Raw genomic sequence first — 19504 nt, forward strand, 5'->3', positions numbered from 1 at the left:
CAATATCAAAGCACATACGCTGCGTAAGCAAACACTCCTTTCACACTCTGCATCGAAATACAAATTTTATTGTGCCTTTTTGATCACAGTTCCAAAGAACACCCACTTGCTTGGTGCTGTAAAGCCTTCTTGTGAGCTACAAGCCACTCCTTCTGCCTTGAAACCCCACTGAGCCAGTAGCATCATTTTAAAGCTCAAAGAAGGGAAGTACGGTGCATGTTAGCTTTCTCCCCGCTGTGCTATGAGTGTTGTAAGGCGCTGATGGTGCTGTGAGTTGTGTGCTTCCAAGAGAACCAGCTGCACTAGTGGGAACTCACCTTATACAGGTGATAGAAGCTGTCGTGAGACAACTTTCTCCCAAACAGGCTGTTTCCCCAGCAGGAGGGATGCGAGCCCCTCCAGTATTGCTGTCAGGATGCTGGAGCCTTTCTGGTGACCTGGCTTTCTCCAGCCTGTGACCACAACCTCCCTACCTGGTAAAAACAAGTGGCACCACATGGCGAGCCCTGTTACTCTGCGTGCTCAAATGCAAGCAATGGCCTTAGCATTCCTGATCACGTAGAAACCATAAGAGAAGGCTGGCAGGCCGAGCATGCTGCCAGGGGCAAGGGCCATCTCGTGCAATGTGGGGAGCGTCTCATCGTCCACCATCCGCAGCAGGCGGCCATTCAGCTGCACCTCTCTGCCAAGGTACGATGGGACACTGCAGGTGTGCTCACCCGCATCATCTCTGGCTCTGGGCGTGAGCAAGGGCACCCGGAGCAGCACGAGAAACAGCCCCCAAATAGGCAAGGTTTCTGAGGCTGCCTACAGTCCTTGCTCCAGGAGGAAGAGGTGTGGGCTCACCTGGACAGGATGCTGTCCTTGCCGTGGGGCAGCAGCAGGTACTGATCCACGCTCTTACTCCACAACCGCTTAGGCAGCTGCAAGCTCTGGGTCATGTTGGAGAGGTTCAAGGCAAACAGTGTCACATCCCCTTCCCGGTATTTGGGGCTGCAGGAGAGAGACAATGGGTTTGGTAGAAACAACAGGCGCCCACACACCTCCTCTGGGTCACTGCCCTGGGGTGGCTGCACTGCCGTAGTGCTGCCACCACGTGGGCAATAGCTGCTTACTGCCGGGGGTTGGTGCAGTGCAGGTAGACCCGCAGGCGCCGCGCATCCGCTCGCTCCACACTGGCCTCCAGTACCCGGGTGCCCACCAGCCTCTTGTATAGCAGCGACAGCCAGTAGTCCTGGGGGAATGGGATTCATCTCCACCTAGCACTCATTTTTTTGAGGCAACTCCACTTCTGGTCCCCATAGCTTTTCATGTCACACCATGATTTTGGCAGTGCTGTGCCCCTTCTATGAGGCACTGTGGAGCTAGTAGGGAGCCCATAGGGGACACACTGCCCTCCATGCAGGAAAACCCCATGTCAGACTCATGGGCACAACATCAGGGAGAAATACCCAGTGTTTTTGGCAGCCCGGTGACATGGTGTTTCCTGATAGGTCACATACGCACCGGCAAGGGCGTGAAGCTGGCATCCACCAGGTGATAGCTGCCAGCACCAAAGAAGACCTGCCTCATCACCACATCAATGCCATGCCGAGCCGCCAGCCCCAGCTTGTCCAGCCACCTGCCAGGAACCCGCCACAGGTCACACTGGGGCTCAGCATGAGAGCAGCTCCCATGCTCCTGCCCTGCCACTCACATGAATCCGGCCACATAGGTGTTGGAGAGCTGGGGGGCCCCCCCGCCATATGCTGAGCTGGTCTCACCCAGCCATACCTTCTTGCCGGGCACTGTTGCTTCCACGATCTATGTGGAGAGAGAAGGGAAATAGGAGACAGGTCAAGTTTTGTCTGCTGAGGTTACTGCAGCCACCTATGCCCATTGCTCTTATTACTTTTGCTACTATTAAGGTTTCTTGCACTGTCAGCAGCAGCTGAGTTTGGAGGATGCTTATTAATTGTTGCACAGCCAAACAGTCTCTGTGTGCAAGGCCACATGGGGAGGATTAAAGAAGAGCAGGTACCTCCAGGACATCATGTACCGCGGTGGCAAAGGAGTCCAGCACATCAGGGCTCAGGAAATCCTCCCTCGTTGCACTTCGGCCATTTACATAGTAGCTGGAAATGGGAAAAAAAAAACAACAGCCGAAATGAAGGAAAAATATCAACGTTGGTATCTACTCTCATGCAAGGCCAGTCAAAGTGTCCCTGCACCAGCTGCTGTTCTAAGGGACAGAGCCACTGCTTGTCCTTGCAACCGCTCTGCATGCATCTGGTTTGTGCTGAGCCACATCCCTTCCCAATCATGTATCTTTCTGTAGCTGGAGGACTCCGTGCAAGCCCCAGGTGTGGGTGGAGAGAGGACCAAGGCTGCTCTTGTTTCCCACCAAAGTACAGCATATGCCTAAAGGCTGCAAAGCTCTCCATGCGAGAGGGACAGATACAGTGCAGCTCTGCGTGCCATTTTGAGAAGCCAAGCTGCTGTGCTGTCACTTCTCTTCGCATCACTTCTCTTTTTATTGGTAAAACATGTTTAGCAATCAAAATGACCTTGCACACACTGCAGTCCCTGCTGCTGTATGCTGCAACACCTGGCATAGATTTGGGGTCTTCTTCGAATACTGTTTAGAGGAAAGCACTGTACAGAGGCAACCAGGACCTGCCAGCAGAGGTGTTTCACCTCCTGCTTTCCACTAGCACATGTGAATCGACAGTTCTTAACAAGAATAACAGCCAATAAGCAGAGCAGTGATGGCAGCTGACGGTACTCACTGGTGCCAGGTGACAGAGTTAATCGCCTTCCCTCCGGATTTCAGGAAGCTGCAGTCAAACAAGGGTTATAGCAGGTACTGGTGACATCCTGCAGTACCCACCCTATGTCCCTGCCCACCGTGGTCCCCAGAGCACGTCATTGCTATCCTCCCAGCGGTGTCACGCGGGCCCTGGGCACCCTGCCTACCTTCTGAGCAGGCTCTGGGTGTGCTTGCGGGGCTGCCCCACATCAGGGCCATACAGCTCAGCGTGTCGGTACAGGGAATACTGGCTCAGCAGCTGCCGCAGGTGGATAAAATCACGTCCCAGCTGGAAGCCATCGATGTAAATGCCCGACTTCTTCCTGAAGCTGTTGGGCTCTGGGGAAGAGGTGCCCATCAGCACCGCTCTGTGCACAGGGCTCATCCCCAGCCAAAGCGGGAGTGCTTACCATTGCCCAGCTCCCAGGAGATGTTGTAGCTGCGCTGCGCGCAGTAGCCCAGCAGCTGCTTGGCGTTGGAGCTGTCCCAGCGCAGGCCAGCCCTGCGCAGCAGTGCGTTCAGCCCAAACACCAGGCGGAAGCCTGAGCAGCTGGCAAACGTGTGGAGGATGTCCAGCGTGTTCCCTGCAGGGAGCAGAGGGCAGCTTCATCCTCAGGCCTCAGCGTGGAGTTGGTCACCGCAGGCTGCGGTCTGTTGGTTGCAAACCCTACTGGGAAAACCCATCAAAAACTTACTTGTAATGGTGGTGTTTTTGTGCTTTTTCCAGGACTGTTCAGCGAGGAGCAGTTTCTCCTGGAGGGGCCACTGGGTGAGCAGAAGATTTGGAACCACAGCAAAGCTGGGCCGTGCTTCACACACATCTATAGGGCAGAAGAAGGATGGGAGAAACCAAGCTGTCATCACCATATCAGGCAACACGCAAAGGGTCATACCCAGTGCAAGGAACTGGGAGGTGTGTGGGTGGAGCTGAGCACTGCACATCCATTTCTGTGCAGCACGGGATCAAATCCCTCTTACTGCCATTGGTCTGAAATTCCGACAAGGCTTCCTCTTCCCAGGTTGAATCTTTTTTGGGATTGAAGATCAGGAAGTCTGTATTGGTACCACCAAACCTCAGGTATCCTGGGGAGAGCCCGCTGGCCAGAGTGTGCAGCTTGGGGTGTCTGTGGAAGGTAAATGAAATGCCAGGGTCATCTCCCACATGGAGGCAAAGCATCAGCAGCATTCAGAGACACCTTGCAGCAGAGGATCTGAGACACCCATCCCGTCAAAATGTGGGCTTCAAGCTGGCCGTGCACTGTTTCTCCCTATTTCCATGGACAACCACCAAATGGATGGATTTTGTTCCAAAGCGAGAGCATGTATGGAATGAGTATTCAAAGTAGAGCAGACGTTGTGCAGGACATGCAGTTCCAGTGCTATCTGGGATGGCAGCAGCCCTATCTCACCCTGTGGGGACACTCAGCAGATACAAGGCCACCAAGCACTTCCTGGTGTCATTGCAGCTGCCTGCCTTCAGATAAAGCTGGTTTTTGCCTTACAGCTTTGGAGCAATGGGGCAGGGCTAGAACTTGGGATCAGGAGGGCAAAAAGGAAAGAAATTAAAAGGCTTTAGGAAAAACAAAGCAAAACACAAAAAGTTGAATCCAAAGGAGAACAAAGAAATAGAGCTGAAAGAACGTGACAGGAGTCCATTGCCTGGAAGCCCTGAGCTGGGATTTGCTCACAGGCAGAAAAAGGCTTTGATTGTAGCAGCTACTTGTTCACCTCTATGTGCAGCAGAAGCTCTCTGGCATTCACTGGGGCTCACAGCACCCAGAGCCCTGCTAAGCATCCACAGAGCCGCACCGAGGCTCATGCTGCCTCTCTCCCAACCAGCAACATCATCCCCTGCCAGCGTCTCGCACCAGCACCTGGCATCCTCTCACCCGTTCCCCCAGGAGCGGCTGGGGCTGCAGGGCTCACCTGAGCAGGGCAACAAAGCGCGGGTCACGGGCCAAGCTGGCATCCAGTGTAAGAGAGAGGAAGGCTGGGCTTACCGCCCCGATGGCTTCCCGCAGCCCCAGCTGCAGCTCTGCCGTCTGCCTCGGCGGCACAGAGAGCAACAGCAGCAGCAGCAGCAGCACCAGCATCCTTCCTTCTCCTTCTCCTCCTCCTCCTCCTCACCTTCCTCCTCCTCCGGTCCGCGCCGCCGCCCCAGCACCACCCCTGGAGGGCGGGCAACCCCAGCACCGCCCCGCAGCCGCCCGCTCCCAGTTTTCCCGATATGAAGTCACCCTCCATGAGAACGAGACCAACCAGATCGCATCGGCGCTGCCGTTCGGAAACACACCCACGGCTCTGCCGGAGCGGAAGCATCAGCGACACTCCCCATAGCACCACGATCACCAGGATGCTTCCAATTCTGGGCTATGGCACATGTCTACCCTTTGCGGGGTGAGCTGCAGCAGCTCCTTCATCCACCCCACGGGTGTTGCAGCAGCCACCCAGCCCTGCGACCGGGATGCTACATTTGGGATACAGTCCACAGACAGTAGATGGTGGGAACGATGGGTCCGGTGCTTGCTGGCACTTGTGGAGCGTGCAGCCTCTTGCAGCTGCAGAGTAGCACTACATTATCATTACATAGCAATTAGCATCACTTATTGGGGCATATAAACATCCTGCAAGCAAAGGGAGATGAATACAGAAGCGTTTGTCACCCATAGAAGTACAAGCAGAGTGCTTCACTGGGAGCTACAGAGCAAGGGCAAGAGGGCCAAGACATGCCTAAAAACTCCTTCTTAGCACTGATGCTCCACACTGGCCTCATCCCACTGCCACCACACAGCCCTGCTGCTCCCCAGCCAGCGGTGCCAATGGCAGGCACACAGCAGGAGCTTATAGCAACAGCTTATAGCCTTCTGGGAATGTCTGCAGCCCAACCACGGAAGTGCTGAGCTATCACCAGCAGCAGCACCCCCGTTCTTCCTGAGCAACAACCAGCTGACTTGTATTTATGTGTGCAAAGGGAACGCAGAAGGGAAGAATAAACAGTGCAAAAGGCCAAACGGCTCTTGTGGCATCACAGCATTTATGCAGACCAACAGAACTGGCCGTGTTGGATTAGCGTATAAAAGAAACCTCACTGAAATAAAACTCAGTTGCAAAAGTAGATTATGTACCAAAAATGAGGCTTCTTAAATAATTAAAACTACAGGCTGTGCTTCTCAAAGGCCTCCTGCATCATCTTCATGTCTCCTCACATTTTGTACCACAAACCATTGATTTCAGAAGCCAGATAATGTATCTACAAACCAAAACAAAACCTTCACATGCTTTGTATTCATTACAACTTGCACCTCATGCCAGGCCTGTGAAAGTGATGAATGAAGCTTTCAGTCACAGGATGAGACCAGAACTGCCTATAGAGGGCCAGCTCACACTGCAGCACCTTTCCAGAACAGAGATCACAGCAGCGAACCAGGCTGCAAGCCTCCCACCAGCCCCTTCTGGACACAGCTTTCTGCAAGCCACAAACAGAACCACGAGCAGTGAGAGAGGGTTGCAAGGATTGCTCTTGGCCAGCAGGTTAGTGATCTGCTGTAGGGATCTACTGTGGTATTTGTAGAGGACTGATTCACAAGTGTTTGAGTGTTTTTCTGCTTGTTTCCAAAATCCCTCAGTATGAGGGTCCAAGAACATTTCAAGTGGAGTAACTGCTGAACAAACCAATAAGCCTTTAGAGCAGCTGCTTAGGTGTTGTGTAGGAAAGAACTTACAGTTCAAGTTCTTGGCCTCATTTAATACTCCAAATATTCAATTCCATTTATTAAAAATCCCAGTGCCACTAGGAAAGTAGGAGAATTAACCTTTTTAGAGGCATTTTTCCATCAAAAGGCAGCCAACAGATTTATTTGCTACTCAAGGATTCACTAAACAAAACAAGCTAATCAGCACTAAAATACCACTCACCATTTATTCACCACCACCTTTTGCAGCAGATACCATTCTAGAATGCAGACCCAACTGCGATTTGATCACTCCTGACATGAAGTGCTTTAATGTTACCATGTTTTACATAGCAGTTTGAAAAAGGAGCTCACTGTGTCATGACTGAACGCTTAAGACATCTTTAAAGCTGCTTTTATGAAGCGTATCTCCTTGCTAGAGCTGCTCTCTTTCAGTAACTACTACAACCACCATTTACCTTTGTAGCCTCAGAAGTTGATATGGCTTCTAATATTGCCTTGAAATTCAAAAACCTTTTTATAACATTTAAACCCAATCTGAAAGACTTTTACAGAATCATCCTTCGCAATTCTCTCCCCAGGCATCAACAGAGACAGAACAGTCATTTGGTGCCTGTAAGAAATACTTTCAATTCAAAATCCACACAAATACAATGTATACAAAAAGATAATAAATATTTATTACATTTACAGCATGTGTATATAGGACAGAGGTAAAAACCTGAGACACGCCCAGATATTTCAATTCATTATTATTTGTTTAATGACCGAGCTGGTCAGTACGTTTATGGGATATCTGTAGGTACTTTCAAGAGTTCCTCTACTTCTTCTTGTAAAGCTTCAGCTTTTTCAGTCAGCAGCATCTGTAAGAGCAATCAGATAATGAGGGAATTAAGACAATCACTTGCTATACTGTTAGGAAAGGAAAATTGGTATTTAATCCAAGTTTGTATCTTGTCTTGAAAAATGAAACTAAACAATGCTGTTGCTCACAGGACTGCAGCACTCCAAGGACTAATATCTTATGTATTATGCCAAGACCTTGAACTGTTTACTGTTCCAGATCAGCAACCAGAACATTTCTGGTCTTTGCTTCTCCAATGAAGAGAACTCTTTACTAACACATTCATCCCGAGAAACAAAATTGGTTTAAGTAGTTTCTATTTGCCAATCATTCAAGTGCATTGAGGGCTGTAGTCACTGAATTCACTCCCCTTGTAATCATCTTAGCTAAATAACATGGTTAAGAAAATGAATTCACTGGATTAATACTGATCACTCTTGCCATTGCAAATATTCACAAATACCTTTATTTCTAAACCGAATCTTCCACTTTCTTTTAATGTTATTCGAATATTCACTTTTGAAACTGTGAACTCCTCAGGTAGTTTCTTTTAACATGCCTGCTTACCTTAGCAGACGAAACCATTTGCTTGGCTTGACGTCGTGACAAATGCTCGATCGTCTTCACCAGAGTTTCTGGATTTGCATTAGCTACATGTGCTAAAGTTTTGTACCCTGCGTTATAAAGCTGTTTAGCTCGTGCCTGCAAGCCAAAAATTGTGTTATATTGTTGTAAGAGGCAGTAAGAATCCTCAGTCCTAATTTCTGTAACCATCTCAAAACATTTATACGTGTATTTTTAATACTGATCCAGGCTCCCTTTGATTCACCTTGCACAAAGCTCTAAATTAGCAGGCAACTGCAGTGTTTTCACTGTTGCTGCAGCAGCAACCAGAAGGAGAACATGGTTGCTCCAGCTCACATTTCCCCAACAGTCCCCGATACCCCAGACTGCTGTGAAGTACAATGCCAAATGTGGAATAAAAAACTAGCCTGGTCTTCCAGACTTCAGTGATAATAACATTTAGCATAAAAGTTTGCCTTTGTCCAAGATAGGTTTACTTACCTCTAGAACCCCTGCTACCTCCATGAGAGGAATGAGCTCTGTCTTAACACAGTATGTCAAGCGCTTGGTAAGTTCTGTCAGCAGGGCTTTATAAACCCAAAACTCCTCCAGCTCCTGCAGAGGCAAAGACAATTAAAAGTCAAACTAAAGACAGTAAAAAAAAGTTAGTGAAGAAAGACAGCAGGAAAGTGATTCTTGTTCGTAATTCTTCCAGCTTGTTGCAGAGTTGCATTTGTCACTCCTCAGCTAAGTCTGGGACAGTTCTGAAGGATGAAGAATGCATTATTTCAATGGAGAAAGAAACAAAGAACTAACCAAGGCAGCTCTTTTCTCACAGTGACATCATACAACCAGAAAGCCTCATCTCACAAAAACAAGCTCATAATTTTCCATCAACTGCCTTTTATGACTGATCAATAACCTCTTAGAGTAGGCATTCTTGCATTTTCTGTCCACCAAACTTACCGTTAACACAAGAAATATGCACCATCATACTGACATGCTTATCTTTATAATGTATGGTTACACACAGGAGAGGTGAAATGCAATGTATCCGTTAAGTTTAACGTAACAGAAGATAATTCCAACTTCTGCAAAACCAACCAAGATACGATACCAAGAGATATTTAACACTACCTCACAGAAATGAAGAACACACGAGGCAAATGAGGCAGCAGATGTAAGGAGACTCTGCACATAACCTCGGGACATGTTGAATTTCTCTGAGACGCTCCATATGTTGGTCTCTTTCAGTAGGGCATACAGGACAAATGACAGGTAGAGCCTGTTCACAACAGCACTGTCCACATTCTAGGAATAAAACAAATTAGAACTCAGTAGCAATCCCTGTGAAGTTCACAATTTCCTGCTCATTCTTCAAGAATTAAATCTTTACATCCCTGTTCCTTCACACCTCTAAAGCAGGTATATGTTAGACCCAAACACATTAAACATTCTGAAACAAGATGAGGTAAAAAAGTTAAGGTGTAAAAGAACAGTAATAATTAAATACTTTCAAGAAAGTTAATCCAGCATTTCTGAACAGTCAAATCACAAGACTACACTGTTGTCTTAGGCATAAGAAATCTCCAGCCTACCTTTCTGATGGCTTGACCAGAAGCCTTTTTTGCAATAAAGCTCTCAGGTACTCCCACCATATCTGCTACTTTATGCTCTGCCGAACTCAGCTGGTTGAACTAAAGGAAGATTGATTACACTCAAAATCATTTCTACATAACAACTAAATAGAAATTAAATGTTACAAATCAGAACAGCTGCAGACAATGTATGTAATAGTATATTTAGCTCTACAAAGTAATTCACATCAGATATGTTTAATATGCATACCACCTGCATACACAGCTTTATTATGAAGGTGCACACAGCATCACATTTCTCACCTCATTTGGTAATGAAGGTCAGTCTATATATAAAATTCAAGATGAATCAGTTAAAAACCCTGGAGAACTACCACTACCCATCAAATTGTTGAGTACCACGCTTTAACAACCCCAGTTATACAAAGGTTAGTGCCATTATGCTCCTGTTTCTCACAAAGTGAACAAAATATCAATGCACAAGACAAATTAGGCTCCTGAGGTAAAGAAAAGCACTTTTGCCCTGTGACTGAAAACATTTAGCATCTTTACCTTTTCATCAAAACATTGTACTAATTACATTCTGTATGTATAAACACACTCAAAGCCCACTAAGCAGCATTAGTAAACACCTTGATCAATGTTTGAAATACAAATCTCACCTGCCTCAAGTATAGCATCCAGTCTGGGCTGCAGTTGGAAACCATGTCATATGGAGTAGCCAGATAGACAAGATGAAGACTGCTCTCAAGAACCAGCCCTTCCAAGCCTTTCCTCAGCTCTTTGTAAAGAAGATTGCAGTACGACACATCTATAGACCCTAAAACAAGCATACAATGCTCAGCAATTTTAGGTAGGCACACAGAGTTTAGTGCATCAGATTCTCACATGCAGTCATCATTTTGCTTTTCCAGAAAAGTTTGTTGGCAGTACAGTCTTAATCCAAGAGAAAAGTGTAGCCCAAATAATCATTGTCATCTATCATTACTGGTAAAAAGAAACTGCAATAAGTCTGCGATTGCTGATTTCCACATACGTTTTGTGTTGCTTTTGGAACATTTGAATTATCTTCTTTTGAAGAAACTCTTGTAAGATTTACAGATTGAAGCTATCTCTGTTTCATACAAATGCTTTCCTTGTCCTACATCTTTATGCTATGAGATGAAAAAAATCGTACTTTCTGGTATACTTTTTACATTAGATTTGGACCACGTGTAAAATTACTTCCTTTCCCCATCAGTCTCCTTGTAGGCTAAAAAAAAATAACATTACTCACAATACCTACTCGTAAAAATGAGACTGCAATTTTCATTACAAACACTAAAGCAAATTAAGTCATTAATTTTAATACAGCTCTCTTTTGAGTCTTCTTGTGATTCATGTTCAAATTCATACCCATAACATTCAGTCACATAATGCTACTCATACTTAATTTCAGTCCAACACATTATTTAGTAACTAAACTAGCACTGGGCAGGCTTTTTTTCAAAGCTTTTCAAAGAGAAGAGAGAAAACCACATTGAACTGAGGTACTGCTGAAATTAAAGTGTTTGTTGAAGAATAAAATCAATCTTACCCTTATATGTAGCTTTACCCAATAGTGTGATTGTTAGTGGACTTGCGGAATTCTGATCCTTCTCCATTATTTTTCCTTTTAAGAGTCCCTTTTCTATTAGATTTTGTAGCTCATCTCTAACGATCTCTGAGAGGCTCTTCTCTTTCAACAGCAGCTGCTGCTGGACACCCAGCAATGTATGGCACATAAAACTGTACACTTCCTCTTGGGTAACTGCTATCTGTATAAGATTTGGAAGTGATTAGCATTGCTCAAATGTGTCATGCATAAAAGAGCATGCTATTCAAAACAATTACTCAGGCTATCATTTAAGTTGTTTATAGAGAGATAAATGACGAATAGAATAGACAGCTGATCATAGATCTGATGGGACAGCATGTACACTTGTTTATTATCCTGGCTATTCTATTATGTTAATTTGTTTAGACTGTTACTAGCTTTTATACTCAGAGTCTAGTATCAGAAATGGAAGTATTAAGACACTGGAGAAGGCAGACAGAACTTGGGCCTTGTCCACGCTGGAAAAGCATCACGTTGTGTCATTACTTTTTAAGTGAGAAAGATACTAGTCGCAGTTTTGCACTCATCTGAAGGGAAGCTGTGCTGATCTTAGCTAAGTTGGTTTTCCTACAGAATCAAGCAATACAATATTAATTGCATCCCCCAAACACATTAACTGCTCATAATACTTAACCAATACCTTTAATCCAACCAGTGATAGTAACAGGTACTGCATTCCCTTGGTGAGCTCTGGCAGAAGATTGCTGTAACAATTCTCCAAAGGACTGGTTATTAAATCTCGAACCTAAAAGGTCCCAAGAAATATATTGGTAGATAGAAGTATTTATGTAGTAGTTTTAAAATGTTCTGAAGTACGGATACTTGTGATTCTGCTTATGAACACAGTATGCGTAAGCATCTAGCACTCATAGCTAATGGTGAAAACAATCCATGCATGACCAAAGCAATTAACAGGTATTACACAAGTCAATTACTTCAAACAAATTCCACAGAAATTATGCTTAGGAGCTCATCCACTCCTCTTTATCTCACCAGCTTAATCCAATGACTTAAACCAGCAACAGCTTCATAAAAGTTACCAAATGTTTGTCTTTTTCCTGCACTATGAGAATACTTTCACCAGCATTGTCAATACCAGCTCGACCAGCTCTGCCAATCATTTGTTTATATTGATTCTTCTTCAGGAACTCACTAGCAACATAAGGAGCTCTTAAAATCACCCTGTAAAACAAAAAAGAATCATTAGCAAGCTGTGTTTCATATTAAATTACTATAGCTGTAATATCTTAAAAATGCTTCATGCTTTGCAACTAAGCTAACCAAAATCAAGCGTACTTGTTTCAAAACAAGTATTTAACAAAACAACATTCAACGACTTCAAGTTTGAACCACAATCCATTTTAATTACTCATCAAACACAAACAACGTTGACCCTGAGTCAGCAATGCTAAAAACAGACCACATTCCTCTGTTAGAGAAATAAAAAAGTTATCTCCCCTCAGATGTGTTAATCAAATGCATACACACAAATCTGGATTCTTAGTCTTTGGACTTAAAGATGACAGCAAGACATGCCATCAATACCTGTGTAACAGGTGCTTCTGGTAAAATATATTTAAACACCCCATTCTAAAATAATTATTTTAGGATTTAAATGTTATTCTTGTGAAATCATCATCACCTGCTCATTATCACTGAATACTGAAGAAATCTCACAGTGTAGTAAAAATTCCTTCATCCCTTCAGCAAAGCGTTCCTCAGCCATGCATTCTGAGAGACTTAATACCAATACATTTTTCTTAGGTGATAACTTTGCAGTTTTAATTCTGTCCTAAGCTCAGTGTGTTAAATTACTTCCTCCTGAAATTTCCAAGTATCAGCTGAAAGATACTTATTAGAGCTGTGATGTTTCCAATTTAAGGTTTATTATTATTATTTACAGTGCAAGAATGAAACAATGTAATATATCTGTTAACTAACCTTCTGGCTGGCAGGTTGACTCCAGCAGCTAACGTAGCTGTGCAAGCAAGAAGGCACAGGACACCTCTAGAATATGCTTCTTCTATACTCTTTCTTTCATCATTTGTAAGGCCACTATGGTGATAGGCAACACCAAAAGGAATTGTTTGCCTCAGAACAGGACAGATGCTTCCATTTCCAATATCCTTTAGGTTCTTAATTAGATCCTGTTTCTCTTTCTCCCTGTGAGCTCTGAATTCTCTTTAGAACAAAAAACATTGCTTCAGACTTTGATCAATTAATAATCACTTTACAAAAATTAAGGCAGACATAGCTTCTATATTTCTGTTCATTATCCATTCCTGTAACTAAATGTAAGTTTGGATAAAGATTTGTTTTTGACAACTTTAAAATAGTGATACACAAGTAGAGACTGAAGTCACCCACAAGTGATTTCTTTTTTGTTGTTAAGAAACAAGGGTACAGAAGGCATCAAATATTGATTACGTGTATAAGGCACATTGAAGACAAGTGGGAAGGTCAATATCAGCTTATAGCGAAGCTTATAAACATGAAAATTGGTTCCAAGATTGGTGGCAGGGAAATTTGAATAATCAATGTAATTTCTTGCTAGACTATAACTATATCAAATCAGACTTTTATCCAGTCAAACAAATCTCAATTTCTTTTGTACATGCAGCTGAGTATAGTGTTTACATCCTTTAAGCAGAGGATACTTCATACTTCCATGTTCAACTAGTGACATACATGACATACAGGGCTATAGAGAAAATGTCTTTAAGTAGCTTGTGGAGATAAGTGCCAATAAGACAAGGTTAACTGCTTCTAATATACATTTATCATGCTTTTAAAATTTATTCTCTATCAGATTTGCTGAGCAAAGTTTATAAAACAGTTTACTAATAAGCCTTGAGCAGTTTTCTGTAATATATCCAATTAACAGCTTCACATAATTCTGTACATTCAAAGCACACTTCACCCAGAAAAGCCACTACCATAATAGTTAAGATAAATCCCAAGTTCTAGCCAATAATTCCATATATAATAATAATAATTAAAAAACAAAACAGGAGATAAAACATACTTGTTCAGATACTTGCAAACCATTGTAGCCACATTTTCACAGTTCTTTTTAGTGGGACAAAAGATTAGGCAGGAATATTTTGGAATAACTTCAGTAACCAGTGCAACGATGTGGTCAGGATCTGCTTTCTCCAGACTACTAGAATACTATCAACAGATTGACAAACATCATTTTTTAAAGGTAGCATTTAATTCTTAAACTCAGCAAGTACTCAGTACCTGCGCTCTGCTTTCACAAGTCATCCATTTGCATTAAGGTGACTTAAAAAACAAGAATATGTGGGATGAACTTCTCCCAACCAAGCACTTTACAGTTTACCAAAAGATTCAGCTCAGTATAGGTATATAAAAATCAAATACTCTTCTTCCTTCTCCTTAGTATCTTTACTATCACAGCAGCAATGTTGCTTGTGCTAGTTGCAGTATGCCATCACCCACCACTCTTAACACTGAAGTGAATCCAAATAAGTGAGTCATAAGCTTATAACAATGAATATATGCTCTATTATTTAAGAGTGATAAACAGCTGAGAAATCTATCCAAAGAGTTGAAGCAGTTAGTTCCCTGGAATTTTCAAGCCCGCTTGAATGGGAGAATACTGAAAAGAAACAAACCCCACCTTCTACTTTAAGAGCAATAAAACATTAAAATACAGTTAAACATCTGATATTTAAAGGACCTTTTTCTCCCCGTTTGCTACTGTTTTTGCTATATGCATTACAAGTCAACTATGTAATTTCTTCTGTGAAAGCATTGCAAAGGCATCAGTGAATAATGATGTTTTATAATCATAGTTCAAAGAAACTTAGATCTTACCTTGAAATTAAGGAGACGTGAAAAAGTAAAGCCATTTTCAGCTTTGCTGTCTACCTCATAAATTGAATCTCTTATCTTTATATATTCCTTTAACTCTACCTAGATTGATTTAAGCCAGAAACAATAGTCAAATTACCAAGATGAAGCCATTATTGATATGTAGCTGTTTTTATTGAGCATCATGCTTCACTTAGATACATGCATGCACTTTTTAAAAATAGGTCTAATTATCTGCTCTGACAAAACAAATGTCTAATTAGCTACGAATACGCATCACTGCTCTTAAACAGTTCTCATGACTGAAGACCACCAGCTCAGATCCCAAGCGCATTACATGAACAGTAATGATTTATCACTAGTTCAGATAATGTAAGGACTTATGATGTATAAACCATGGAAGAAGCTTTTGTTGGTACAATTACAAGCTTTAATTTTTAAAACATTATGAAAGTAAACACACGGCCCACGTTAAAAGTCTGAACAGGTCTGTTGTAACTTTAAAGCCAGAAACAACAGTGACTGTTCTACAGTATTTTGTGTACGTACCGGTCTGAAATTTTTAGTATAATACTCTGCTTGCAGGAACTTTTGCAGGTCTCCAACATTATTTAAAGTTGCACTCATCCCAACAATATGCGTATTTTCTGTAAAACACAAGTTGAAATGTGTTTATTTCCATGGTCATTTTATTTCCATGGTCACCATTTTAAACCCTTTGCTCAGTATTTAACTCATAAGCCAAGACAATACAGATCTAGAAAGCAAAGCCAAGACTTCTCTCTACAGATGATCATAAAACAGTATTTTAGAGATTGACTTACTACTAGCGTAAAGAATTTTTGCAAGAGTCATTTCCAGCGTCGCTCCACGACTTCCCTCACCAATCATATGCAACTGCAGACCAGAGGAGAAAGCAATCAAGTGTTATTACTGGGCTACAAATATTCCCACAAATACTACAGTTTATTTCTAAGTGAGTGTCTGTCAAGATTCCATCTAGAGTTCCACTTGGTAAAATGACTCATTAAGCTTCTTCCCTAAGTACTGCCTTAATTAATATGTATTTAAGAACCATAGGACAAAAGATCCAAGAGTACAAGCAGCTCAAATTTGCATCCATTTCATTACATCACAAGTGTCAGGGAAATAGGATCCCTTGCAATGGCATGGAGATGAAGCAACATAAACTTACCTTGTTCAACTTATTGCTAAGAAACACTTGTTACGGAACCTAAACAAATCTTTTCTTAACAGGCAAGTGCCACCAGAAAAAGCCTAACTTATTTATTAAACTGTTTCACATTTAGAGGAGTTGTGCTTAAAAAAGGTCAGCCTGGAGCATTCCAAGAGTTGAACATCCAATTTTACATGTTACACATGTGACTCAATCCCATAATTAACCTTTAGCAATACAACTTGGTTACATTACTAAAAAGCAGAGCAACAGGTAATTCTCAATGAAATGTGACTTCATTTTCTCTTCAGTAGACCAGCCCCAAAATCCCAGGATACCAAATTCGGACACACAACACATATATGCAAAACCACATGTCAGACAACTCAATATCACTTTCTAATTTTTGTTACTTTATAGAGCCAAAGAAACAGTTAATTTACAATTAACCACTAACACGGTAGACATTGTGGTTGCAATGGTAACAGGAGGACAGTTGGATAATCTTGTAGGTCCTTTCCAACCTTATGATTCTCTATGTTAACAAAATCTACTGTGACAAAGAATATTTCAGTTGATGAATAAAAATAACATTCAACACAATGGGCATTGGTTACAGTTGAGTTTTCTGCTCCCAAAGTACCAATGCAGTAACAAAGTTACTATAATACTATTACTATTTGTGACACAATAAGACCAGGAAACTAAACCAATGAAACAAACTAAAGCTATTTATGGAGAATCCTGTGACCTACCTCATCTACCACAACTAGACCAAGGTCATCAATCCTATCTGTTTCAATCAAAGAATTCACAAGAGCGTGTCCTTTTTCTATGGTAGCAATATAAAGTGATTTTTTTATTCTTCTCTTGATGGGTGGAAATCTTCCCTTACTTCCCGCATATTCTTCAACCAGGAAACCTAATTCTATCCCAAAGCTTGATAAAGCCCAAACCTGTAAAAACAAAGAACAAACAAACAAAATCCAGTATCAGTTGGTATTTCAGACCTGTCTTAACTACTCAACCACACATGTAGCCTATCCACACCTAAATCAACTGCATTATGAAAGTAAAACATCAACTATGACTGCTTGACTGCTTTCCACAGCTGAAAAGCAAAAGCGTTCACAAACTTTATTGAGAGTGCTTTAACTTTTCTATAACTTCACTGTGATCTAGTCAGAGTAGAATCTGTCTTTATTACAATAGTACTCTGCTACAAAGGTTGACAGCAAAAGACACTGTGTAAGAGCAAAAATACAGGTGACACTGCAGAATGCCATCATTTCAAGAACCTGCCCATTTATATATATATATATATATATATATATATATATATATATATATTTCTCCTTATAGCATACTGACATGATAACAACAGTATTTTCTTAGAATAAAACTGAGTCTCAGCACAGAGCTTAAAAGCAAAGCAACTTGTTTCCCAAAATGCTTTTAATGGAAAAATACTGTTAGCTAATGTTACTGCTAAAGCCAGTCACATAACAAGGCACACTGCAGAACATGCACAATACCAGGAATTTTCAGACCTTTTCTTGGACAATGGCAACATAGGGCAGGATCATCAGAACATCCTTCTGCCTGCAGAGTAATTCTTGGAGGATTAAGATTTCAGCAACAAGTGTTTTTCCACCACTAGTTGGTAACGAGTAAATCAAATTCTTCCTCTGCTGGAGGGATTTTAATGTTAAGCAATCATGCTGCCATTCTGTAAAATTAAAGAAGAATTACTGACAATCCTTTTTAAGGGTACGTTCATCCCCCATAAGGCTCTTTGCCTTGCTGTGTAAAACCCACCAATTTGGCAATCAGGAGCTTTCTTCAGTTAAGTGCTACAAGCCTCCCCATTTTCTTAGATATCACACAAAAAAGGATTCCTGTAAGCTACACCATCCTCCTCCACACCGCTGAAAAACAATTCTCTTCTGACATAGCTATTATTACCTTAACTTTCTTATCCTTCCTCCTCTGGAGATCCAACATGACTTCGGCTCTTCCCTCAAATGCAACAGGTAGCATTACATCATCCTACTTTTACACTTGGAAATATTCTAATTTAAATATCTGGTTTGTGCAATGGGCAATAAGTCAACCATAAATAGGTAATTTTACATCACAATAGAATAAACAGAAAATACTTCATTTATACTACAATTATTTGCTTCCAAGTAGCCATAACTTGTATTACCATAAAGCGTTTCAATCCCCCGAAATTGCCTGAGGAGATGTTGAACTTTGCTGGGTAATCCATAAAATGGGCCTATATCAAAAGACAATGATCCGATTGTTTCTCTAGCAACAGAGATCTCTTCAGATAAAATAGCTTCTTTAAGCTGCTTGGTCTTTGAGACCTTTGGAGTCTGGGCTTTGGCATTTCCAGTCATTGCATTTTTCAGATGATCTTTAAGACTCACACTTTTACATGAATCAGGCTTAGAGCCTTCAGAAGGTTTTGTGCTTTTGTTCTTACATCCAGAGTCAGGACATGGAGATGACATACTCCGGGTTTTGTCCAAGGAGGAATTATTGCACTTATCCATCGTTTCTGTGCCTGCAGATCTTCGTGAACAAGAAGAAAGCTCACCCATTTGCTCCAAATACAACAGTTGTGATGAAGGCAATTCATCAAAAACAGAGTCACTGAGCTCTTCATTGGTGTCTCTGGAGTCATTTTCATTCACTTGGAAGCCATGATATCCATCCATTTTATGTATGCTACTATCCCCTGTAGTGTGCAAGTTACCTTGCTTGTTTTGGTCCATATCTGACTGAACATTCCCATGTGCAAACTCTCCGGCTGCACTCACATCCATGCCTTCATCCTGGGGGTGCTGCTGTTCTGCATCAAGAACTCGAGCCAGTAAAGAATCACTCTCCTGGAAGCTGTCGTAGTCACCAAACATATCCTCCTCACTATCATCGTTACACTGCAGAAACAGAACAACAAGAGGATTAACATTGTGAGGAAACAAGCTAGAAAAGCCTTGGCAACTGAAGCATAAACCTCCGTACCGGTGTCTCGGCCGGGGCCCCCTCACCCCCAGCGCTGCGTCTCTTGAGAGCCACCGGCGAGCAGGCGGCCCCGGGCCGCACCGGCGGGTGGCTCCGTTTACGAGCGGAGCTGATGCGGCTCCTCCTCCGCACGGCGAGAACGGGCTGAGCCATGAGGAGGAGCCGGGCGGCATCAGAGCGGCACCGGCACCGCGGACATGGCGGAGGGTACAGACACGAGCAGCTTCAACTCCGAGCTCCTGCCTCAAGCAGCGCAGGCCGCAGCGCCATTGGGCAACGGATGGTATCTCCGGTTGGCTGAAGGGCGCGGGGGGAAGTTGTGCGCAGGGAGAGAC

The 19504-nt window shown here is 42.8% G+C and overlaps 2 protein-coding genes across 8 annotated transcripts; both read right to left on the bottom strand.

The window, feature by feature from the left end:
• Positions 1–52: 52 nt before the first annotated feature.
• Positions 53–5957, bottom strand: HPSE (heparanase). 2 transcript variants are annotated; one of them, XM_015861614.3, is made up of 13 exons: positions 4715–5957; positions 3767–3912; positions 3484–3609; positions 3199–3372; positions 2956–3127; positions 2769–2816; positions 2021–2114; positions 1697–1803; positions 1507–1621; positions 1116–1234; positions 847–993; positions 474–682; positions 53–317 (listed from the first exon to the last, which is right to left on the bottom strand). In XM_015861614.3, exons 1-12 carry the CDS (start codon positions 4879–4881, stop codon positions 523–525), a joined length of 1575 nt encoding a protein of 524 aa, XP_015717100.2. In that variant the 5' UTR covers positions 4882–5957; the 3' UTR covers positions 53–317; positions 474–522. The 2 variants fall into 2 exon arrangements, with proteins under 2 accessions (XP_015717100.2, XP_015717099.2); XM_015861613.3 differs by having other exon boundaries at positions 53–682.
• A 1179-nt stretch (positions 5958–7136) lies between these two features.
• Positions 7137–19460, bottom strand: HELQ (helicase, POLQ like). 6 transcript variants are annotated; one of them, XR_014945848.1, is made up of 18 exons: positions 19170–19460; positions 18346–19084; positions 17687–17865; positions 16892–17092; positions 15784–15856; positions 15509–15606; positions 14963–15061; positions 14148–14293; positions 13064–13303; positions 12276–12304; positions 11763–11867; positions 11063–11282; positions 10149–10306; positions 9487–9585; positions 9026–9199; positions 8390–8503; positions 7892–8026; positions 7137–7343 (listed from the first exon to the last, which is right to left on the bottom strand). XR_014945848.1 is itself a non-coding variant. In XM_085546768.1 (18 exons), the coding sequence occupies exons 3-18, from the start codon at positions 17720–17722 to the stop codon at positions 7266–7268; spliced, it is 2118 nt and encodes a 705-aa protein (XP_085402894.1). In that variant the 5' UTR covers positions 17723–17865; positions 18102–19084; positions 19196–19460; the 3' UTR covers positions 7137–7265. The 6 variants fall into 6 exon arrangements, 3 of the variants coding, with proteins under 3 accessions (XP_085402894.1, XP_015717096.2, XP_015717098.2); XR_014945847.1 differs by having other exon boundaries at positions 12219–12304; XR_014945849.1 differs by having other exon boundaries at positions 12116–12304.
• Between the last annotated feature and the right edge of the window lie 44 nt (positions 19461–19504).

Source organism: Coturnix japonica, chromosome 4, assembly GCF_054131305.1.
Source record: "Coturnix japonica strain WE chromosome 4, WE-NBRP24, whole genome shotgun sequence".
NCBI classification, from domain to species: Eukaryota; Metazoa; Chordata; class Aves; order Galliformes; family Phasianidae; genus Coturnix; species Coturnix japonica.

Coding starts and splice junctions, on each gene's coding strand:
- HPSE (XM_015861614.3), bottom strand. CDS start 4,881: ATGCTGGTGCTGCTGCTGCTGCTGCTGTTGCTCTCTGTGCCGCCGAGG. Junction 3,610..3,766: donor GGAATTTCAGACCAATGGCA/GTAAGAGGGATT, acceptor TCTGCCCTATAG/ATGTGTGTGAAGCACGGCCC. Junction 3,373..3,483: donor CAAAAACACCACCATTACAA/GTAAGTTTTTGA, acceptor TGCTCCCTGCAG/GGAACACGCTGGACATCCTC.
- HELQ (XM_015861610.3), bottom strand. CDS start 19,322: ATGGCTCAGCCCGTTCTCGCCGTGCGGAGGAGGAGCCGCATCAGCTCC. Junction 17,866..18,345: donor GGGGATTGAAACGCTTTATG/GTAATACAAGTT, acceptor TTAATTTTACAG/AATGGCAGCATGATTGCTTA. Junction 14,294..14,962: donor CACGTCTCCTTAATTTCAAG/GTAAGATCTAAG, acceptor ATCTGTTGATAG/TATTCTAGTAGTCTGGAGAA.